This window comes from Trachurus trachurus (assembly GCF_905171665.1).
Source record: "Trachurus trachurus genome assembly, chromosome: 1".
Taxonomy (NCBI): domain Eukaryota; kingdom Metazoa; phylum Chordata; class Actinopteri; order Carangiformes; family Carangidae; genus Trachurus; species Trachurus trachurus.
In genome coordinates, this window is record NC_139891.1 from 1,358,044 (window position 1) to 1,382,106 (window position 24,063).

Here is a 24,063-nt window from a genome sequence, read left to right on the forward strand (position 1 = left end):
CTCAGGGGGAGCCAGATCACGATAGCTCTGTGGAGAAAATGGCATCGTGCTAATGCTAATGCTAACTAACGGTCAGCCGGTACTGTAACGTTTCCGGTGCAGGCGTGATGCTGCGGGTTTGTCAGGTTCGTCTGCAAGTGAGTTACCCCTTGGTCGCACTGCACGCGGAAGCTGTGCGCGCGCCTTCTCGGGCGCTTGGGTGGTCGCACTGGGAGCGTACTTCTCCTCCTCTCTCCGCGCCCGTCAGACATCGACTGCAGTCGCCCATACTCAGTATTCACTCGGTTTTCCACACACACGTCATTTTAAACATGTGTGTGTCTCGTGTGCAGACGCAACGGTCAAATATGTATAGACGGACAAGCAACAACTTAAAGCAGAAGTAAGTGATATATGTTAATATAAGTCTTAAATAGTTGTATCTTCTGACAGCAATCACTTACATAGAGTGTTTGGACCGAAACACGGGTCTGTCAGTCACTCTGCTCTGCTCTGAGCCGAAGAGAAAACTTTTCTTGTATCCTACAGTTTTTATCCAATGAGGAGAGAGAACAGCATAAAGGGCTGTGTGTGCAGCCAAGGGATGCGCGTGAATGTGGTGACGTAGGGACGAGGACTGTTATGGTGCGTTCAAGGCAGCCCGTAACTCGTGTTTTTCCGACCTGTGAAGTGGTACCAGTTCGATCTGGTACGACTTCACGGGTCGGAAGTTACGAGTGGCCGTTATAGTGACTTTCACAGGTAAAACAGGTCGGAAAAACACGAGTGGGTTGCCTGGAACGCTACAAAATCGTAAGTTGTGACTTGAAGCTGTAATTTACGATTTCAAAAGCCTGCCTGGAACGCAGCATTAGCCAAAACGACCGGATCGCTTACTTCTGCTTTAATTAATCATCATTTATTTATTTTATTTTGAAAATTGACCGGATTTTCTCGCCTTTTCTGTGCCCGACTTCCTGTCTGATACGATCTGGTCTATCCAGCTGAACCGTTCTGAAGCGCTGCAGGCGCGCGCACTGCGATCCACAGCGTGAGATGTGCGACCAGGCAGACCGGTTAACATGTGCGCCAGTCTGAAACTGCCTCCGCTCCAGGGTGCTGCGCTTCGGTTCCGCGTCCAGTGCGACCAGGCTGTTAGTGTGAAATGATTCAGATGTGTTTCCAGTCTGCTGTCAACACCGGAGCTGCTGCTCGCTGAATATGGTTAGCATTAGCTTAGCTTTAGCTACTAGCTGCCCCCTATAGGCATAACCAGTAGCCTACAATTAAAGGTTGGCGCGAGAGCGGGCGAGTGTGAGTGCGACACCTACTGGCCAGGAGGAATTAAACTTGTAGCTAACACCTTTAAAGGGGAACTATGCAAGTCTGCTCGCTTTTCCGCTGTTTTGGTTACACTTCTCTCGCCCATGTGCATTTGTTTACAACGAAGCCGGCGAAAATAAATAAATGGAGCGGTGGATAACATGAACAAAAGATTACGGGTTACGGAGCGCGTTTGTGTCACAGTGTGCAGAGATGAGAGCTAGGACACCGGGGCGGCGGCCAGGTACTACACTGATGTTACAAAGTTGGTTTTCAGCCGTGAGACGCCAGGTGGAAGGCAGAGAGCCTCCGTTCTCACTCGTAACATGTCACAAGTCATGTAGTTAACCATCACAATTACTCCAGAGCTTTTTAATGAAGGTAAAAATGTAGCATAGCCACAGGAGAAATCCTGCTTACCGTAGATGACCATTTAGTAGCCCAGGCGTTTAATATGCTAAATCGACTTGGAGCCCAGGCGTTTATAAGAACCAGGCGCGTATTTGCAACAGGCTACAATTTTTTTTGCAATGAGCAGCACCAGACCTTCATGCAAAGAACAAGGAGCTCACCATAGGACCACTGGAACAAAACTGCTTCCGACATCGTTATTGACATCAAACAATATACAAAGACTGTGTTACGGCGACACAGGGAGCTGATCAGATCAGTGTTATGAACGATAGCAGGAGGGGCGGTCGATCGCGGTAATTTCAACACTGTACATTATTATTATTTGTCTTTGTCTATTAGCAGTCCAGTGCGACCTGTCCCGCTAGCGCACCTGTGTTTGTGTAACTGTGTCTATGTGTGTCCGCCTGCATGCGAGAGAGAGAGTGAGAGGAGGGGCTGACTGACAGAAGAGGTGAGAGCCGGTGAAACGCTGTTAAAAAAACTTTTTTTTTCTGTGCAAGGCTATGGTAAACACTTAATCGCCCGGGCGTTTAATTGAACCGGCGTTTATTATGCCAAATGGGCTCGGACCCCGGCGGCTATTAGAGCACAGGCGCGTATTTGCACGTGGGTGACTATTTGGTCATCTACGGTACTAGTTCCTCTTTAAAACAATGAGACGAAAGAGAGAACTGCAGACTACCTCTCATATGACCTCCGATAGATCTGTTGTTGTTAGAAAAAATAAGATAGCCGTCATCTAACGTTCTTAGGCCTCTGGGATAAATATTCCTGTAGTAATAATATACAGGTTTTATACATAAAAACAGGTGGTAAATGAATCAGGCTTCTCAAAATAGACCAACCCAAGTGTTGCAGTATACAATATCACTGTTACTTTTATTTTAATGGTTCAATTATTGTTGTTTTCAATAACATATGATGATATTATAGGATCTATGTCTCAGGTGCAAGTGAGGCCTCCACTAAACAGCAGTTCAGAGTTATATTAGTCATACTCAAGGTGTGATGTAGAGTAAGCAAAGCAGGGAAAGAAGGGTCAGACTCGGCAGCTGAGCAAAAATAAATAAATAATTAAAAAATCCATATCACAAAAACTATTAGCCTAGAAATCTAGACGCACCCTAGCGGCAGCAAATATATTTGCTCCGTAGGTGGGTCTAGAAACGAGCCATAGGAACTTTTTGAGTCTCGAACACCATTTGTGTTCACCAATCACAGCGCTCTATCTGTTTAGAGAGTCGTTGGGCGGGATTAACGCAATGACGACATACATTTTAATTGGCTTGTCAGGCTAACGACATCCTGCTCTTTGCTCTGATTAGTCGTAGCGCTAGCTAGCGCTACCCTATTGCGTGCAGAGGCAGTTTGAAAGACAGCCTTCATCCCGCCCCCTGGATTGAGCCGAGGTCTACCGGTCGTTGCCAGACTAGACATTTTAATGATATAGTCTGGCTTGTCAGGCTAAAAAACTATTGCATATGGAGTGAAATACTGCAATATTCATCAGTATTGACTATAGCGAACCAAATGTAGAGCAATAAGTATCATATTTCTCCCTAAGATAAAAAAAAAACACAGACACCTACAGTAAAGTCACACCTTACCTTGAGAGAATAGTGAAAGCAGATTATAAAGGGGTTAGTGTTGCTGGCTGAGGGAGCTGGGGGGCCTGACACTATAGTCCTCCCTCTTTGAATACACATTTCCCAGAGGTTCTGGCGCGGTCAGCGGCCATCGCAGGCCTGTCCTCTGCCCGGTGGCCCCCGAACACCAGCGACGTCCTAACACTTATTATTCACACACGGCCGGCGCGGCGGTGGCAGCGTCACAGTGTCAAGTTTGCAGGTTTACTCTTTTTAAAGTTGCTCCGAGTCTTAACTGTATCCTGCTGCAGCACAGACAGCGGTGAGTAGTTTCCTGCCACGGTGGCAGAGCCCCAGAGGGGAAGCAGAGGAAAATGGGCTCTTTCAGCAATTTCAGTTTCAGCCCTCCCTCACCCCCCACCAAGAGCATCGCAGCCCGAGGAGCAAGATATGGTCCGAATTGTGAATCCACCCACACTGCGTGTCACTCTCTGTAACAGAAAAAAACTGTGAGCATGCTACTGTATCTACACCGAGCACACATACATGTGCACACGAACACCTACACACATCAAATCTTCCAGAAAAATGAAGTTTCACACATACACAGAGAAATGGAAAACATCACACACACACAGATGGAGCTGATAAAGGGAGATGCTTCCTAGAAAAGGTATTAGATATTCCTAGTTTCCATTTGCACCTATTTTAGAGTGCCTCCAGTGTTGTAATTATCTTTAATCTCGTCTCTACGTTGCATCTAAGGTCTGAGTATCAGTGTTGGCACGCTCTTTGTCTGCCTCCTGATACAACTCTTTCCACTCGGCTGAATTACCCACTCCATGATGACTCGATGCAGCAGAGCAAAAAATGATGCTCCCTGGACTCCCATATATTCAGATTCTTTCAAATGGATTCCTAAGGCCCCCCTCGTGCTGCAGAGCCCAGCAGCCGCACGTAGTCTAGCCTGCTTTGGATCAAGGCTCTTTGATTTCCAGCTGATAAGAAAACATCAACTCATATTTTCATATAGATTTGTGTTGCTGGACACAGTGTGTGCATGTATGTCTGCTGCTCATCCACACACACACACACAGGTATGAGAGAACACTCATTGCAGCTGTAGCAAAGCTTGCATGACTGCAAAATGTTTGATATGCAACTAACGGCCTTATTCATTTGACTAAAATGCCAGAATGTGCATTTGTTTTGGCAAATGTTTGATCCTGATTTAGCCTCTGCTCTGAATATGTTTATGGATGTGCTGTAGCAATTAAGTTCATTTGTGAGTAATACCATCTCCGGAAAGAATGAAATTACATATCTACTGTACTGAGAAATGGAATTGCTCTATTACCAAGTGCAATAACAGGAAAGATTTTAATTTAGATTATTTTAATTTCAATTCATAACTAGGTTGCGGTGCTTATTTAAATTTATGGAATAATTTATTGAACTGTTTTACTTTCCCTGGATTGAACACACACACACACACACACACACACACACACACACCCCATGTGTGATTGATTGGTTCAACCCATCACCTGTATCCCCTTCAATCAGCACTTTAAAGCTGTGGTCAGACATTTGGCATGAGAAGTGAGATGGCTTGGTGTGCAGGTGGGGGTGGGGCGACCGTTTAACTCATACTGATAACTCAGCTGAGAGGGGGGGGGGGGGGGGGGGGGGGGGTCCTGTGTGTTTAGTTCGGTGTGGCGATGACATGAGATGTCAAATCAGAGGAGAGCTGCCATGTGTGTGTCCACATTCTATCTACAGGGACATGAGACACGGTGGACAGTGTGTGGAATAGGCAAATCTCTGCCGTGACATGTACAGCCACAACAATTAATCGATTCATCACACAATAATCGATTATTATCGATTTCTTTTCTTTTTTTTAAGTCAAAATTCTCTGATTTCAGCTTCTGAAATGTAATTATTTCTGATTTCTTTGTTTCTTTATGACAATAAACTGAGTCTCTCTTTGGTTTGTGGACAAAACAAGACATTTGAGGACGTCATCTTGTGGTTTGGGAAACACTGATTGACATATTTCAACATTTTTCAACATGTTATTGACCAAACAACTAATGGATTAATCATTTAGATAATCGATGGATTGATGAAAATAATCGTCAGTTGCAGCCCTAGTGACATGTAATATATTTACAAGGATACAGTCACTAATTTGCACAAATGCATGATGACAAGACATCAAGTGTTATACACTATTCCCTTACCATGGCAACACATCTGCAATCCAGCAGAGTAACAAGTGAATGATGATTGTTTCTACGCCTATCCTTTACCCACCCACCCCTCCGTTCCTGTCACTCTTAGCTATGTGTTACCAAGCAAAGCAAAGCGTGAAGATCTTAAAATAAACCTTTCAAAATCAAACAGCCCTGAGATAGTCAAGTGGTAAATTCCACATCTGGGGCCCCACTGGCCAAGGACAGACTCCCACTGCAACTTTTTCTCCTGTGTGACCGCTGTATCTGTCTGTCTCATCTGTCTGTCCTCACTGCCGGAGAAAGAAATGACAAGACTGTCAGTCAAAAGATTTGTTAGCAGTGGGGCTTTGGCTAAATTCAGTGTTCATTATGTGAATCGATCGGTCATTCACTAAATCATTTTTATCACTGTAATAAAAACTCATGACAATTTCCTCAATCCCAATGTGACATCCTCCACCGGCCAAAACCTAAATCTGCCTCACTTCAGCATAACACCATTTTTAAATCATAAAAAAATGAGAAAAACAAGAATGTTTGAAATAAATAAATAATGTATTATTATTATTAGAAATAAACACATCAAAAGAAACAGCCAAGACTGATGTGATGTGATGTGATGTTGTAGATAAATAATAATAACCAAACCTAGAACAAAAGATTTGGGTGGAACTTTGAGTTGAGACAAACTTGTCAGAAAATTCATCTGCAGATTAATTGTTTTTTTTATTTTTTATTCTACAGTTGCTCTGAAAGTTCCCTGGTGGGAAGATGTTTGTTTTACATCTCTGCAAACTTTGGATTGTTTGTTGGTTGAACAAAGCAAGGCGTTAGAAGATGTTACCATGGGGTTTTGTTTGATTTTCAGATCAAATGATGAAGTGATTATTGGAGAAAATAACTGGCTGATGAACCAATAACATCTGTGAAGACGTTAGCAGAGAGACAGATGGAGACATTAACTAACAAAGTCATGGTTGCCTGACAGCCAAACACTGGGATGCTTGTTTGTCATGATACCAGAATCTCAGTAGTCAATGACAATACAAATGAATTTCCATGGTTCTCCATACTGATTCCATACCATGATAAAAAATGAACCAACAGAACCCATGGACTTCTAAATTCACTACTTTATTAAAAAAAACTGTTACACATCAGACTTTCTTGTATTTTAGCTCCACTGTGCTTCAAAAACTTCACAGAATTTAAAATGGTAGATATAGCTCAACAAAAACAGAAAGAAATGTAGTCATTACTTATATCCCTTGTTATGTGTAAACAAGAGAACCATTGTTCTCTTTAATTAAAGCAGAAGTAAACAGAATTTTTGTGTTAATATAAGTCTTAAATAGTTATATCTTCCGACAGCAATCACTTACAATGTAAGTGATTGATCCCGTGTTTCGGTCCAAACACTCTATGTAAGTCTTACATAGAGTGTTTGGACCGAAGTTACGAGTGGCCGTTATAGTGACTTTCACAGGTAAAACAAGTCGGAAAAACACGAGTTACGGGTTGCCTGGAACGCTACAAAGTCGTAAGTCGTGACTTGAAGCCGTAACTTACGGTTTCAAAAGCCTGCCTGGAACGCAGCATTAGCCAAAACGACCGGATCACTTACTTCTGCTTTAACTTTTAGGCCCTAAAACTGAATTAAAGAGAACTAGAACCCTGATGCCAAAATGATGCATTGTATCATTTTTCAGCTGGTATGGTTCACCGCAGCACTGGCAGAGCGTCATGTATACGCCATGTTTCAACGACTCAATCAAACTTGTACCGTACACAGAGCCGTTGTATAGGGGAGAAAGGTGATGATAATTCTAGGGGCCCAGCGCCCAGTAGGGCCCCACTAAAAAACCAGTAGTCTAATCTTTGTATGACTGAATTATTCTGCATATGACCCTGACTAATACTCATAGTAATGCTGCATTAGCATCAGAACAAAGTAGGCTAAATAAAACATGATATATGTAGTCTAAGAAAGAACAGCCCGCCACGGGCAAAGTTGTACATCATATACTTGTGGTACCGACAAAAAGCTGTCTTGGTGTCTATACGTATTTTTTACGTGTTGGCGTCGACTTGGTACCACCAAGTATGGGTTCTCATGACAACCCTAGCTGAAACACCTCTCTCTTCAGTGAAGCCGAGTGGAGCATTACTGGAATCGTATGTCACACTGTGACCACTGTATCCCGAGGGACGGCACTGCAAAGAAGCGGCTTCACCTAAACTCCCTCTCCCAGCGATTGGCTAAAACTAAGCTCCTTAAACGCAGGGATAGGCTGCAGGAGCGAAGAATCTTTACTAGCAGGATTATCTCTCTTGTAGCAGCCTGCTCTACAAATGCTCTTCTATCTGGTAAACCATGTAGCTCTAAATTCAATTAGGCCCACATGAACATTTTCATGTGTGGCAAGTGAGCTGTGAAAGGGCAGCAAACAGGCTGAGGCTGCAGGAGCAGAGGAGAGGAGAGAGGAGAGAGGCCTGGTCTACTTCTGAGGAACGGAGGAGGGAACGCATTTGAGATGGTGCAGGAGATGTACTGCAATATTTAGCATTCAACAAAGTAGCAGTTGTGTCTCTTTATCACTCTGTAAGTGTGCGTGTCTGACTCCGTGTGTCTCGCTGCTGCCTCCTCTCACACACAGACAGAGTAAACAGCACATCTATTAATTTCAATCACAGATTCTTTTTATCTCCTCAATAGGATGTCATTTGTTCAGTGGCATCCATCCAGCTGCACACACACACACACACACACACACACACACACACACAACGCACAGCCTCATTTAATATCTGTGTGCACTGAAGCTGTATGGACACAATACAGCTCTAAATTAAGGCTGATGAATAATCAGTGGTCTGTACCTTGACTTTTCCCTCTGCCCTGCACTTCAAGCAGCTCATATTCCACTCCATTATTCTCTGGACTACCCACTCCCTCTAGTGATGGACAAAGGCACTGCCTACGGAGCAGCCGGCAGGCAGACAGGCAGCCAATGTGGGACCACAAGGAATGACAGGAAGAGTCAGCTTCCTTCACTACAGGCTGGATGCGGCGCTAGGCTGCCGGCGGCGAACACAGCGGCGGACTGAGAGAGCGAGCGGTGTGACAACGCCGGCGACGCACAAAAGCAGCCGCTTCCGCGTAAAAAAAAAAGACCAGCTGAGTACAAGTGTTCTGCTCTGTTACATGAAATGCAGTGGGCTTAAGCAGCTAAAAGGCAGAAAAAACAGGAACAGGCAGAGGACAAGCGCACACACGCACACACTTTATTAATCTGCTCTCTGCTGTGAAAAAGCATGCTAATTTGTATTTAAGCGGTGCAACATGATAATTATCGGAGCTGGGTTTCTTCACAGCAGCAGGCTACTCTGTGGGCTCCCAACAAGGCTCCCACTCCACTCATCCATCCCACTGGTGTTGATGATGCGTGATGCCTTCACCTCAGTGAATGTTAATAATTACTCTACTCTGTGTGATGGTCACACCAGCAGCCACACTTGGTGGACTCTTTGTTCATCTTCTTTCATTGTCTTTCAGTCCTTTTTTAAAACTCAAAATTCACAAATAGATTATGTAACTGGTCACATAGATGTTGGTGCCATGTACAGTTTATGGCATGATAGTTAACTATTTGTGGGCGTGCGCCTTTAGTTAACTTTTTTTGTTTCTCATAAACTTAAAGGGATAGTTCAACATTTCTCTGAATTTACCTTTAAAACAACTCTGTCTGGTAACGTTGTGTTATTATCTCATAGCGTGGTGAATGTACAGGTCACAACTTGTCCACCAGAGCGTTTTGGAGTTGTTGGATTGTGTATTTGATGAGTTTGATGAGGGAAACCAAGAAATCCCATTAGCCTCCGTAGCGTAGCTCTGAGCAGCTCACATATCTGCTCCGCCGTTCTAAAAATAGCTTGCACCAACAAATAAAGGTAACAAACCTACTGCTATGACTATAGGGATTATGGCAATGGGCCAATTTGCCAAAATGTTGAACTATCCCTTTAAGTTATTTGATTTCCATGGAGCTAATTCAGTTTTCCCTGAGCTGCTGGAGGTGCCTGGCTGGCACGAGGCCCAGCTCCATCAGACCTGCTTAAATGCTGTTGATTGCCAATTGGACTGCACCATGTTCCTTCAGCACCATGGAGGGACAGTGGATTTTCTACTTCAATGTTATATCTGATAGTGTGCATCATGGTGCTCTGAGGTTTATTACAAACTCTGGAGCTCTAACTCATCATTGTGTCTTATACAGTAAAGTAAATTGGCCGTCTTTATATGTGCGCCGGCGCGGCCATTGGTATGTGCTGATTTACAAGGCTATTCTTGAGACGATTCCATCTTATTTATCATCCCTTTTAATCTTGAATAATAGGGCCTACAGTCTCCGCTCTCAGGACTTTTGTCATTTTACAGTTCCTAAGATGAGAACAGAAATGGGGAAGAAAGCTTTTAGATTCTCTGCTCCGAGTACATAGAACAGTTTGCAGTCAGAGCTCAAACTCCAAAGTCTGGTATCTCTGAATGTATTCAAGTCCATGATAAATTCCATTACATCCAGGCTTCAGGAGTGCAAATGTTTTATTTGAGTGCAAATGTTTAACTAATCTTGTAAATTATTTTAACTAATTTTGAAAATTCAATTGTTATTTGTATTCTATTTGTTTCTTTCTTTTTTGTCTATGCTTAATGCGATGATGTGTTGAAACTGCCATTCTTGGCCAGGTCTAAAGAGATCTTGGATCTCAATGGGACAAACCTGGATAAATAAAGGTTATAATAATAATAAAACAATCTATTGTAATTTGCTGAGTGTATTTTGGATATTGCTATTTCCTTTTTTTTAATGATACATAGCACCATAGCAACATGGTTTTTGGTTGTTGTAGTTTGTTTAAACGCTGGCTTCCGAGCTTGTCTCCTTGTGTGTCGGCAGTAAAGGGCCTGATTAGTTTCCCTGTGTTTCATTTTGGTCTGCGGAGTTTGTAGGTCAGTGTGTTCGTGCTCTGAACACACTCATGACCTCTTTTATGGACCCAGACTTATTGTTAGAAATGAAGAGGGAGGGGGGTGGGGGGGTAAATATCTCATGAAAAATATTCCATAAAACCACCTGTGTCTCTGTCACACAGCCCTCACTGGCTTATCTGCATCCCCTGCTCTATCAGTATTAGGTATCGCCTTTGCAGTGAGCTAGAAGACAACCAGGTCTGTTGCTTTAATAACTCACCCATTATTATTCCCTATTCTGTGTCAGATATGATTCGTCCAGTAAGCATGTGGCTGAATGTGTACATACATATTAAAAAAAATATCGCTCACTCCAGTGCTTACGTTCATGGAATAAATTAAAAAGGTAAGTCAGAATTCAGCACATTCGACTAAATAGCGCTAATTAAAATAAATTAGTACAGAGCAATCTCCCTACAAAAAAAAGATTGCTTCACGTTGAGCGGTCTCATTTAGGTTTTTTCACTGCCATGTTAAAAATCTGAAATAAGACCCGGTACATTCCCTTCATGATAATTGATAATGCTGAAGTCTGGGCAGGACACACAGTGAAACTGGGGCATTATTCATAATTAATTTAAATGTAACTGAAGATTACAATATTCATTGTTAAAAAGAGAGACATGGTCAACCAAGACTACATGGACACTGTCACATTATGATGACTGGAAGTGAACTGCCTCCCATCCAGTCCAGTGTGTTCCCTTACTACTGGTCTGGCACTGTGTGTGTGTGTGTCTGGTGGTGAATCTAATGTTTGTCAAATACAGACCATCTCCTTGGTGTTGGTGTGGCAGGTTTCCTCGATTGCTTTTTTCTGCTCATCTCCCTGATGAAAAGGTCAGGCCTGAACTAATGCCCCTGCTATCATATTGTGACACCTTCGGGATAATGTGTGATAATTAAAAGGGCTTTGGCATATGGCTACTATTGCTAACATGCTGTGGGAGTCAAGGGGAGCCATTTGTGCCTTGAGGGGGAAAAAGCAAGAAAAAAAGATAAATTAATGGATATGCAATAGTGGATGTGCACAGTGGATTTTTTCCCCCACAATCAAACAGCAAAAAGACTAATATTATATCTGTTTAAAAAAGACTTATTAGCAACAATTAGTAGACAGACGCATTGGCCAAATGTTCACTCTGTTGATGCTACATGTTCTGTTTCCTACAAAAGCTAGCTGCTAACTAGCTGGCCAGTGATTCTACTACAATACAATACATATACTTTATTTTCCCGCTTAGGGATATTTGTCTTGGACTCAGCAGCTGCACCATAAATGCCTTGACAGCCACAACGACAACAGACTATACATCACCAGCCTTACCATCACAACACCAATTTCATAAATGAACAGTACGTATTGCACATATCCCATAATGTTACACATAGAACACATTCACACAACAATGAAAAAAAGTAGACCAATTGACAGTGGATGTTACAGTTGTGTCACTGCAGTTGTGAGCACGTTTTGGAGGCAGAAAACAGCAGAAACAGCCATAAAACAAACAAACAAAATATGACTATTATTTTCCAGCAATAGTCAAGCACAGCCCCTATAATGACATCTACAACTTTGTTATGTCACAATGAAACAACAACAGCCCTAAGACATGTCCCCAGCATGGCCCACCTGGATGTTTATCACATTTTTTTTCTTTTTGTATAACAATCAGGAAATAACGTGGATACAAATTAAAGTTGGACATCTTTAACTTTGTACAGTTTTGCAGAACCATATGATAATCTGGATCTCCCTGACATGTGTAGGACTGTTTAGCTTCCGGTGGCGGTATACACACTCAACCTATTGTGTCTGTCTCTCCCTTGGTTTCATCCCTGCAGCTGACCGCTGTCACATTCCACTCATTTGATACATTCGCTGTGTCAAAAATCTTGATAAATGTCGGCTTACACTGTCCCCAGACCACAACAAAATGCAGCACCCAAAAAAGTCTCACTGTGGCTGAACAGTTATTTGCCTTATTTTCACTGTAGCCTAAAGGTGTGTGACACACCAGGAATGATACTGAGCACCATTGATTGTAAAGGCCCACTATCAGTCTCTCTTTGACAGGACTGGGGCAGCATGGTGCCTCCCTTCACTGAGAATTATTAGGATTTAAGAGGTTTAAGCCTTTACTTTGGGGCAAGAAATGTCCTAGGAGGAGGTTGCCAGATTTGGGATGACTAAACTGCATTTTTCATCAATAAATTGCAATATAATATAAGTGAATATTTAAGAGGTTCTCCTCATTACAACTGCTACAAAAAGGTGATAAAGATTTACATTATAAAGGAAAAAGGCTTCATTGATGCTGCCTTTTATGTGCTGCTCTCAGCATGACGAGCCACACTGCAGAAAATCTCTGTGCTGTTGATGCAGGCAAAAACACACTCGCAAGCTGGCACACGTTAAAAAAAAAAGTGTCAGACTAAGGGTATTTATTTGGTTACGTGTCTGTTAGAGCTCATTACTCAACATTACTCTTGTGTTCAGTACACCCTCAACTCAAGACGCCGTGAACTAAGTGTGCAAACAAACAGAGGACACAGAAAAACAAGGGATGAGGGTGGAAGCGGGGCCGCTTGGGGATGACTTTAGCACGGCAGCAGGGGAAGATAGATTATTTAGCTGTTCAGGTTAAGGTAAAGTACAACAGACATCAGCAATTTCTTTTCCATTATAGGCATTCTAGGTATGATTATATATCCAGCTACAGTAAATGTATGCTGCTGTATTATATTTATTTTAAGCTGCTTTAAAAAGAAATTGCCACGGGGGAAATACATATCTGTTGCTTCCTTTGTCACATAAATAAGGTAAAAATGTCAACTCTTAATGCAGCTTGTTTTAGCAGCTCTCACGTATTAGCATATTCTACAGTACATGTATTTTCGCACACACTCATACAGTGTTTCTATACTGTATCCATTTGACTAATGCATACCACACAACAAGCACTTTGCCACGTTTCAACCTTCTGTCCTCTTTGCAATGATATGGTAGGGGCAGTTCACACAGACCAACGTCGTCTCTGCTCATCATTATACTGGAAACAAACAGAGGCTGAGTGGCAAAAGAAAGCAACAGTCTCATTCTTCTGTGCAATGAAGGTAACACACTTAATTACAGGTGGCAACACTTTGTCATCTGTTGGATCCAGGTGCCAACTCTCCAAGATTCTTGAAAGCAATTATCGGCTGAAGCAGCACGCTCTACTGTGGCAAATACTATCTGGCAGATCGTTTGCCTGTGATTCTCATAGTGAGTTCCCCCGTAACGTGATCAAATACAGCAGCGAGAAATCTTAAATCTCAGATATTAAACTTCATTTTAAACTGTATCTCCACCAACATGCGGTTTCCAACAGCTAAAGTATGGAACACCGTTCTTGATGGCTTTAAAAAAAGCTTGGTCTCTCTCGAGTCTCGACAATCTCAAACACGGAGAAAATAATAAAGTAATATCAGTCGAGCAATTAACATCATTAGTGTGCCAACATTAGCCAAGATTAGCTCCCACAAGCTGCTGCCGTACCACACCGTGGCAGCGAAATCCCTCAACGTTTCTGACTGAGCCAGGCTGCCAAGAATATTTACAATCACAACTTGAAATTTTGAGGAGGAAGCTTTTTTTCCCAACAGTTATAGTGTAGAATCACTTCAGAAGCTGGGCTTGATGACATCATTTATAGCTTTTAAAAACAGGAGTTCACTAAAGGTCTGCTTACTCGTTTGTTCTGAAGCTTTCAACCATGTAACCCGGTCAAACTGCAACACATACACGTGTCAACACACAGTCTCAGGCTTCACAGTGTCATCACTAATCATTGTTTAACCAAATGCATTGTTACCAATAGCAACTCCCTGGAGCCATCTAACTAGAGCTGCTAAAATTAATCGATTAATCAAACAATAAGTGATAATTACATTAATCATCAACTATTTAGATAATTGAATAACCAGTTTGAGTAGAAAAAAAGGTCAAAATTCTCCGATTTCAGCTTCTTTAATGTGAATATTTCTGGTTTCTTTGTTCCTTTATGACAATAACCTGAGTCTGTCTTTGGTTTGTGGACACAACAAGACATTTGAGGATATCTTCTTGTGGTTTGGGAAACACTGACAACAAATCGATTAATCATTTCAATAAACGGCAGATTAATCGATAATGAAAATAATTGTTTGTTGCAGCCCTATATCTACTGTAACTCTCTGCAGGGTTATGAGAAGGCACAGTACTGTGGAACCTTCACCACCACCACAGAAAATACCTACAAAAGAGCACGGAGATGCCCATGCCCATGCCCACACACACACACACTCTGATATGTGGCAGACGTATATTAGCAACGTACCTGTCAGCAGTCCAAACAGCTCTTTCTGCGTCATTAAAATTTTAAAGGCTGCTCAGCATGGAGGCTGGGTAAGTAAGAGACAATTACTGTGTTTGATAGAAATGTAATGCAGTTTTCATTCAAAGAAAATAAGCACAAGCCTTGCGGCGAGGAACATGACTTATTGATATGATTTATATAAAGGGCACTTTTCAGTTAATCCTAACAGCAGACACTATGGAAAATCAGACGTTCACTCACTAACTGTGGCTGCTGCTGCTGCTGCTGCTGCTGCTGCTGCTGCTGCTACTGGCTCTTTCCTTTTGTGCGGCTTTAGTGGGGCATTAACACAAACCAGATATTCACAATCATGAACATTCATCTCCTGCCACCATCAATGAAAGATGCTTACATAATCTGTTTGGTAATGGGAAATGTTTAAGCAGGTTATTACCATTAAAATCCAAATGGAAATAAAGAAGCAGACCTGATTGTAAAGTTAATGCAGCGTGGACCCATTTTACAGCCACTTTCAATCTCTCATAGATAAACCACTAGATCACTTTAATTAGACAATGTGTTAATTGACTGCAGGTCCTGGGGTGTGATGTGTCAACATTAGTCTCCATCAATGACAACCTCCTCCAGGCAAAACACCATTCACTCCAAAGCCAGAGTAAGACAATACACTGAGAATGATGGCGTGTGTGTCTGTGTGTCTGTCTAAGTGTATCTGCTCAAACCTTTTTTTCTTATTTCTTTTTTTGTGTGCATGCAAGTTTGTGTCTGTCTGTTTGGATGTAAAAGTATCTGTCTGAATGGCTGCAATTTGTGTAAGCGTGACCTTGTGTGTGTGTGTATAAACGCGTAGGAGGGACAGTGCCTGCTAAGGGAAGAAAGACAGGAAGAGAAAGACAAGAAGAAAACAGAGGTTGAGGCTGAGAGAGAGACGCAGCATGTGATCGCTTCATTGATATCTGACATTATTAGATGCTCATCGCCTGGCTGCTCCCCCTCACTACCCATGTTTGGGAAATGGCAAGGGACGTCAACATTACAAGGTATCCCACTGGGTTAAAAAAAAAAGGTTAAGGTCAATCTGCACTGTACCTGTGGGACTTCAACATCTCAAAGCTCAATATTCCTTAAGTCAATCCATAGATATTCAACCCCTGCACCACCAGACAAAAACAGTAGGAAGACGATAGGACTTCCTATTAGGTGGTAGCCCAGATGGGGAAAAGGCAATGAGTAGAATAGAAATGAAACTAAATTAAATCTGACACCAGGGTGTACCAATCTAATTAACACACATATACTTACTCGCTGAATTCTCCCTTCCTAACACACTTTCCCCTCACACAGACGTTGTTGACGCCCTTTTAATGCCGAGCAAGGATCTGTGGCCAAGTGTATGATTATCCTCCGCTCTCTGAAGTGGAAGTGAGGTGGCTTCCATCGGCGCCTTGGCCACCGTGGCAATCATACAGGAAACATAATGAGGCCATTACGTTTGGCCGACGCAGCGCTGAAGCTTCTGGTCCCGACCGGCTGGGATTCCACCGCGTCTCCCCGCTCATAACTTCAAAGCTTTTTATAGCGGCTCGATGTGATCTAGGATCCGTGGCATGCTCGGGCAGAAGGTGCGATGCATCCTGATTGGATAGCCTCCTGAATGGCTCTCCTTAATGTGGCGGCGTTCCTGTGCCGAGCGCTAACGAGAGTTTTAACATTATGTGACACTTCTAAGTGTATCCGGTGACCTTTAACTGCAGCAATAAGATGCAATCTGAAATTGTGCTGACTGAGTTAACTCCAGGTGAAGGGAGAGAGCTGTAATTCCTTGTATGTGGAATCAGGGTGATGCAATTCTGACAGCGCTATGTTTTGGTCTTGTCACTTAATTCCTTAACTGTATTTTTCACCACTTAGATTTCGCCGGATGTGCTAAGCTGTGATATCGTTCCCACACAAAACCTCTGTAAGCAAAACGTTGCTTTTCATTCTGCACAGCTACAGTAAATCTCTGCCACACATTAAGGTATGAGGGAATGAAATGTGAGCCACTATACATTATATGACTCATCCTACACATTGAAATAAAAAGCTTCAGCGTACAGTAAAAAGCATTCAGTGACATAACGTGCTTTTAAAACCACGCTGCATGGAAGCAGGAGGTCAAGAGCCAGCCGGAGCCGGAGCCAGAGCCAGAGCCCAACCCCGACTGTTCAGGAACCGCGGCCAAGAGTTTAGATCTGGAGGCCGGTCAAGATGGATTCTCCATTCATGTTTTGTGGCACATGGCTTCTTGCCACGGCATCATACTTCCACAGAAAAAAGAAAAACACGGGACAGGAAACAAATTTGTAGACACTAATTAGAGGAGGAGGGAGGGAGGGAGAAGAGATCAAGGGATGAGGGAGATAAGGCCCAGTGGAAGGGCTACATTATTTATGATACTCTAGATTTTTTTCCTCTCTTGGCCACCATGGTAGCAGGCACAAGGAGTAAAAAAAAAAGGAACAACTTTATAATGTATTACCATCAGGCTGAGCAGTGAGACGGGTTTATGAAAAGTGAGCTGCAACAAGAGCCACCTCTACATCCTAAATCACAACCTCCCTGCTGCAGAGAGCAGAGCTGAGGATGCTACACAGCTGTGTCCTTGTTGGTGGCTCTCTGAGTGGTTTTGTTTTTTTTGTTTTTGCTCTATAGGCAATGCATAATGACCAAAGCATGCAAATATCAGTCAGTAAGGTTGAGTATTCAACTTCAAACCATTTGCAGGATATGAGATTCTTCCCAAACAAGAGGTGATGAATGATTCCCCGTTCAACATCCTGCAAAAGTGCAGATATTTATTGTGCCTGCCTGAGCATCATGTGTGTGTGAGTGTGTGTGACATTTTTGTCTTGAAATGCCACCCATAAGAGTCTGCATGTGTTCCTGTGGTTCTCAAGGGGGATCTGGATATTTCAAAACCACAATCAGCTCTATTGACTGCCCTGGCTCTGTGTGAGCTCTTAGACTAGAAAGACCACCGTGTTACGTGTCTTTCTTGATGGAGAAGAACAAAGGCAGCTCCATGTGCGATGCTAGATGAAACAAATATCAGGAGGTGAAAAAACGTGGCACTCATCAGTGGAGGAGCCCACACCCTGCCCCTCCACTCCACTACATATTTCACTTTCATATTCATGGCCACAGTTTTCTGAATCATATTCAATGTGATGATGCTGGAGAAATCTCAGTGTTTCCTTAGAAGAGATGAATGTTTCAAGATCACCCTAAAAGAGGCACTCCTCAGCCTATTCATTTTGGATCCGAGCCGTCAGTTACCGAGCCATTATGCTCATGACCACTGAGCCTCGAAAATACTTAAGGTAAAAAAAATAAATAAAAGTGTCACGTTGCTGTAAAAATGCTTCAATGGAATGATGTACAATATGATAAATGGCTTTCAACTTTTCCACCTCTGCACCCCCAGTTCAAATCTAGGGTTAGGATTTCAACATAACCTGCATAAGCCTGAGGCAGAGACATGAAGACGCACACAGCAACAGACAGTGAGCAAGAGGTAGGGCCGAGAGAGCAAGTTGGACAGGTACAGAGAGAGACAGTGAGAGTGCATTAGCCTTGTGTACACGCCTCAGAGGACACAGCATTCCCCGCCAGGGAACCCACAGCAGCGTCAAGTCCTCCCAGAGGTAGTAGCTCTACAAGACACGCTCCACCAATCTGGCTGAAATAAGACTGAGTGAAAGTCTCTAGACCAAAGAGGTTGTGAGTTTATTGTCGATACGCCGGCCGGTCAACCAGACGGCATGCTGGTCAACCTACTGGACTCATCTGCATTTAGATTTGAGGTGTTTGGTCCGGATTCATTTAAATGGTTGAGCAGATAGCCCGTTCTGTATCTTGTTTAAAGGTCAGCTGAGCGTGGCAGATGATGGATATCTATCCAAGTCTGACAGTCCCTCCAGACCTGTCATTCTCTGCTAAAGAAAATGTCAACATGCCAGAAAGTGCTCCAACCTTAAATGACTTACAACAACGGTCTGTGGGACTGTCCTCTCTGATGGTTTGCATTTGGCTACGGTCAATTAAAATGACTTCGACCAATTGTGGTCATTCTTATTAGAAGAGAAGCACCATGCTGTCAATGTAGGGGAGCACTGTGCTCAAAGGGAAAGCAAAGCTGCCACTTTAAAACAAAAAAAACAATCCAGTAAATAAATGCAATCCAATAACCACATTGAGATTAGGAAAGGTTAGAGGTTAGGGATTTGGCAGGTGGGATTCAGACACAAGGTGACTAATGAATGAAATTCAAAGAACCATCATAATCATGGTGAAAAAGAAGTGTTTGATGAATGTTGGCATAATCTTAGCCTAGTGCACTTTGACCCATTGGAATCAGCTTTTTAGTTAAAGGGATAGTTCAACATTTTGGCAAATTGACCCATTGCCATAATCCCTATAGTCATAGCAGTAGGTTTGTTACCTTTATTTGTCGGTGTAAGCTATTTTTAGAATGGCCGAGCCGCGAGCTGCTCAGAGCTACGCTATGGAGGATAATGGGATCCAACAACTCCAAAACGCTCTGGTGGACAAGTTGTGGCCTGTACATTCACCACGCTATGAGATAATAACGCATAACGAGTTGTTTTCGAGGTAAATACAGAGACTGCTTGCTTAAAAACTGTCCCTGAAGGCAACACGCATCAGTGGTTTTGCATGAATTTACCTCTAAAACAACTCTGTCTGGTAACGTTCTGTCTCATATAGTGTGGTGAATGTGCAGGTCACAACTTGTCCACCAGAGCGTTTTGGAGTTGCTGGATTGTGTATTTGATGAGTTTGATGAGGGAAACCAAGAAATCCCACTCTGAGCAGCTCGCAGCTGCACTCCGCCATTCTAAAAACAGCTTATACCGACAAATAAACGAACCTATACTGCTATGACTATAGTGATTATGGCAATGGGCCAATTTGCCAAAATGTTGAACTATCCCTTTAAGGCCCGAAACCAGAAATGGTAATGGTTGTGGAACAGTTATTGTAACGTTTAAAATACAAACCATGTGGTTAAGATTCAGAGATAATGTGAATGTTTATGGTGATATTAAATGTTGGATGCCATCGTCAGCCTCCAGTGTCCATTATCACAGATAAAAAAATATCTTATTTGCGGTAAAAACAATAATTTCTTGGTCAAGCTTTGGAAAGTCATGTATATTGGTGTATTGAGATACAGTCAACCAAACAGCAGAGTCTAACATCAAAGCTTCAGAAAATATTAGGGTCAAGGTTAAAAGAAACTAAAAACGAATGTTCTGTCCTGTCAAATGCTTTGTACGACGAGCCGCCCTCACTTCATTCCTTAGAGGCTTCGTAACAAAATAACAACATCATGCCTCCGTTGCTTTTGCTCCTCAGAGACGGCAGTCATTAAAGAGACGGCAGCGTTGATCAAATATAACCATAAAATGACATGCACTCTGTTATTTTCTTTATGTCATTATCAGTTTGATGTGCATTCAATAGCTGACAGTGTCAAGGCAGGCAGAGAAGACGGGGAGAAAGGCTAAGATATTCTGTGCAACAGCTGTCCCCCTCTGGAACAGAACAGTAAACAGACAGGCACTAAGTAGACGGTTAAGATGAAGGTGACTGAGCCGGAGTGGCCATCCATCCAACCGGCTAGTCATTCTGTTGGCCGGCAACTTACTCTTACTCTAACTTAACTACTGCTGCAGTTAAGTTAGAAGACTGCAAGCTCAATCTGCTGGTCCTACCACCCCATTTATCACCAGAACAAGCCCCAGTGGCCAATGAAGATTAAGTAGGAGATCTCTCTTGAGGATGCTCTCGAGGCCAGGCCTGATTTCTTTTGTTTTTTTTTGCCGTGACAGAAGGAAAGACTTTGAAATAGAGGCCTCAGTTGTCAAGATAATTATTAAAAATCTAAAGCTGAGGGGCAGCGGTACATAATAACCTCCTCACCCTCCTATCCAGCACACACTCACGCAGTTACACACACATAAATATGCTCCACTCACAGCGCCACAGTCTTCACTGCGGGTTAAAAAACAAGTTCATGCACCGTGTCATAATCAGCTCAGACAAGACTGAATATGTGGGATTTTTTTTTTTTTTTTTTCAAATGGAATAAAGCGAGTGGAGCAGCCACAACAACAAATTAAGCTTGTGAAACCACAAAGAAGAGCCCATCGGCACCCTGTGAGCTTACATGGTTGTGTAAATGACTTTGATTCATTTTGTCTCATTATTCTCTTCCTATGAGGGCCCTCTTGTGTAAGAGGGGCAGGAAATTCATCCATTTCCTCTGCAGAATGGGCTTGAATGTGGTCTGTGTCCTTTTAGAGACAAGCATGTGGCAATGTGAACTATTGGCTGCTGTTTGGATCTACACAGGCTACGACAGCATCCTGCCCCCGTATTTGACCTGTGCAGTAACACTGTGGTCCCGCATGTTGCTCCCCTACACCCACCAAGCAAGAGGAGCAATTTAGATTCTAATTTTCAAACTGCAAATCGAGTGTTTTTGGACGTGTGCTTGTTTCAGACGGAACCCTTTTTGCAATAAGAAACTAAATATTTTCCTTCATCTTTTATATTCTATATCAGTTCTGTCACAATATCTACCAACATGGAATACCTGAGTCCATGTCGTTAGGCTCCATTGTTTCAGAGGGGGGGCACACTTCTCCTCCTTACTGATAATGCAGACGGGGTGAGACTGAGCCTCCAAATCCTGAACACCGCCCTTTGGAAAGTCTGGGGTAATGCATCCAGTGCAAACACCTTTTATGTGCAAAATAAAAAGAGCTCCACACCACAGCAGGTAGTCACACATTAAAGTTTAAACATTAAAAAGCCAGTAAACCCCAATTAATAAAGTCTTTTTTAGCTGCTCAGCTCAATCAGTTCAAAAAAATTCGGGAGGAGCACGAGGAGTCACACGGAGGAGAAATTCATAATCTGAAGACTTTAAGGGCTTATCGGAGATTGAGCAATAATTTATGACACCCTCCCTCCCCAGTCAATTAATTTGGATGGAAAACCTCGCATCAGTGGGGAGGAATGAATCATGCATTAGCATATCTCCAATTCGGTGCAAATAAATCATAAATAGTTTTCACACTAAGACTATAAATCACGACTAAGTAAATATTTAATTTAAAAGGCAAGAGTGTCTGACGGCGCGATGACAGCGGAGGAAACGCTGGAAGAAAGAAGAGAGCGGGTTCGTGCGTAATTCGAGAGAGAGAGACAGAGAGAGAGAGTCAAAGGTCGCGGTCGAGTCCAGTTCACAAAAACCGCTCAAGTCTGGCATTTAGGGAGCCGTGCGGAGCAGTGTGCATCGGTGCGCGTCGGAAGCCTCCAGTGCACCTGTTAACAGTCAGCCACAACTCAGCCACACCACAGAGCACAAAGTCTCCGCTCTGTGCGTCACGGAGTTCACCCCAGCTGCTGGAAATAGCCCGCTCTCTGCGCTGAGCGGAGCAGAACGGAGCGGAGCTGGTACCAAATGTGGAGTCCTGAATAATGCAGGACATAATAATAAAGCATGGGTTACTCACGCTGCTGTTCTGTCCTGACCAGTACACCACCGCGTGGTTGTGCGCCGAGTCCCCCGTCAGAGCGAAAGTGCTGCTGCTGATCTTGGGATCGTCCTGCCGGGTATTTCCTCTCCCTTCGTCCCTGTTCCATCTGAAGTCGGACTTGCCCTGCTGCTTCTGCCCGTCCAACAGCGAGCCCCGGCTCTCCGGAGCCCCCGCGTCCACGCCGGTCCGGCCGGTCCACCTGCTCTCGCTCAACTCGGCAAACTCAGGACCGCTTCTCTTTTCTCTCCGAGGCGCAGCGTCCTCCTCGCCCACCTCGGGCTCCCCTCCCCGGTTAACACCGCCACTCAGACTTTCTCCGCTGGACCCCGGTGCGTCTTCCTTTGTAGCAACTCCATCCAAACTGACATCTTGGGGGAGCAGCGGGGCATTCCCGACAGAAACGCCTGTCTCATGGTCGCCGTCCACTCCAGTATTTTGGTCGGTATCCTCGAGTTCCTTAAACTCTAGTCGGATGTGTTTCAGGGTGCTCGGTTCCTCCGTCGGGTCAGCGCGTATCCCCAGCTGTAAATTCTCCAGGTGAAGTTGAACTGGCGACGGGCAAGATGCGCAAGTTATCTCCGCCTTGGTATTTTGCAGGGTAAGAGCGGCTATCACCATCACCCAGATACCCAGAGATAAGTGCAAACCTGGGCACAAGCCAGCCCAAGTCTCCATCGCTGACAGAGATTTGGGGGGTAAAAGGACCGTTGGAGACCTTACCCGACACCTTAACTCCCTTCTCTCAGGTCGATATGGAATAACTGGCACCTCGATTGTCCGTCTGGTTGTTTGGGGGGGGAGGGTGTGGGGGGGGATGCTCTTCAACAAAACCGTTCACGTCCAAGGATCTTTGGTCGGGAAAGCCACCACACAGGAGGGAGGAGCTGTATCGCAGCCAGCTGCCGAGTGTGCGCCCGGAAGAGAGAGAGAGAGAGAGAGAGAGAGAGAGAGAGAGAGAGAGAGAGAGAGAGAGAGAGAGAGAGAGAGAGAGAGAGGGAAGAGAGAGAGTCGCTGTCCGTGGTGCTGAGTTTCCTCCTGCTCTCTCTGAAGTTCAGATCGTAGCTGCACAGCTCTTATCTTACACTTCACGTTCCCCACATGCTAGACTCTTCAATGCAATGTCGTCATCGTGTTCGGCCATCACTCCAGATCTCCCGCTGAGTTTGTTAAATGATCATTTCATTTAATCATGTTATATAAAAAATAAAAATAATAAAAAACAGAGGGACTAAAACTGCTTCAGCCGGGGTCTGGTGAATAATTATAAGCAGATGGTCGAGATTATATGATGTTATTACCGTAACAATACTGGCCGTTTATTATAAGAAAAGAGCGCGATGGACAGCTTAATTGCAATTTTTCTTGAATATTTTCATTAAAGGGATATTTCAACATTTTTGCAAATGTGCCTATTGCTATAATCTCTATAGTTTTAGGAGTAGGTTCATTACCTTTAATTGTTTTGAGATCAGCGGGGCAGAGACGCGAGCTGCTCAGCTAATGCTACGGAGGCTC

At 43.5% G+C, this 24,063-nt stretch overlaps 1 protein-coding gene across 1 annotated transcript in view; it reads right to left on the reverse strand.

The window, feature by feature from the left end:
- The window catches only part of sorcs3a (sortilin related VPS10 domain containing receptor 3a), a gene marked incomplete at both ends in the record, with an annotated part of 303,702 nt that extends 280,479 nt beyond the window's left edge, over nt 1-23,223 (reverse strand). Inside the window, one exon of the mRNA XM_083980334.1 lies at nt 22,525-23,223. Coding sequence (XP_083836460.1) covers nt 22,525-23,223 — 699 coding nt within the window. The remainder of the gene's footprint in view (nt 1-22,524) is intronic.
- Nucleotides 23,224-24,063: the final 840 nt, after the last annotated feature.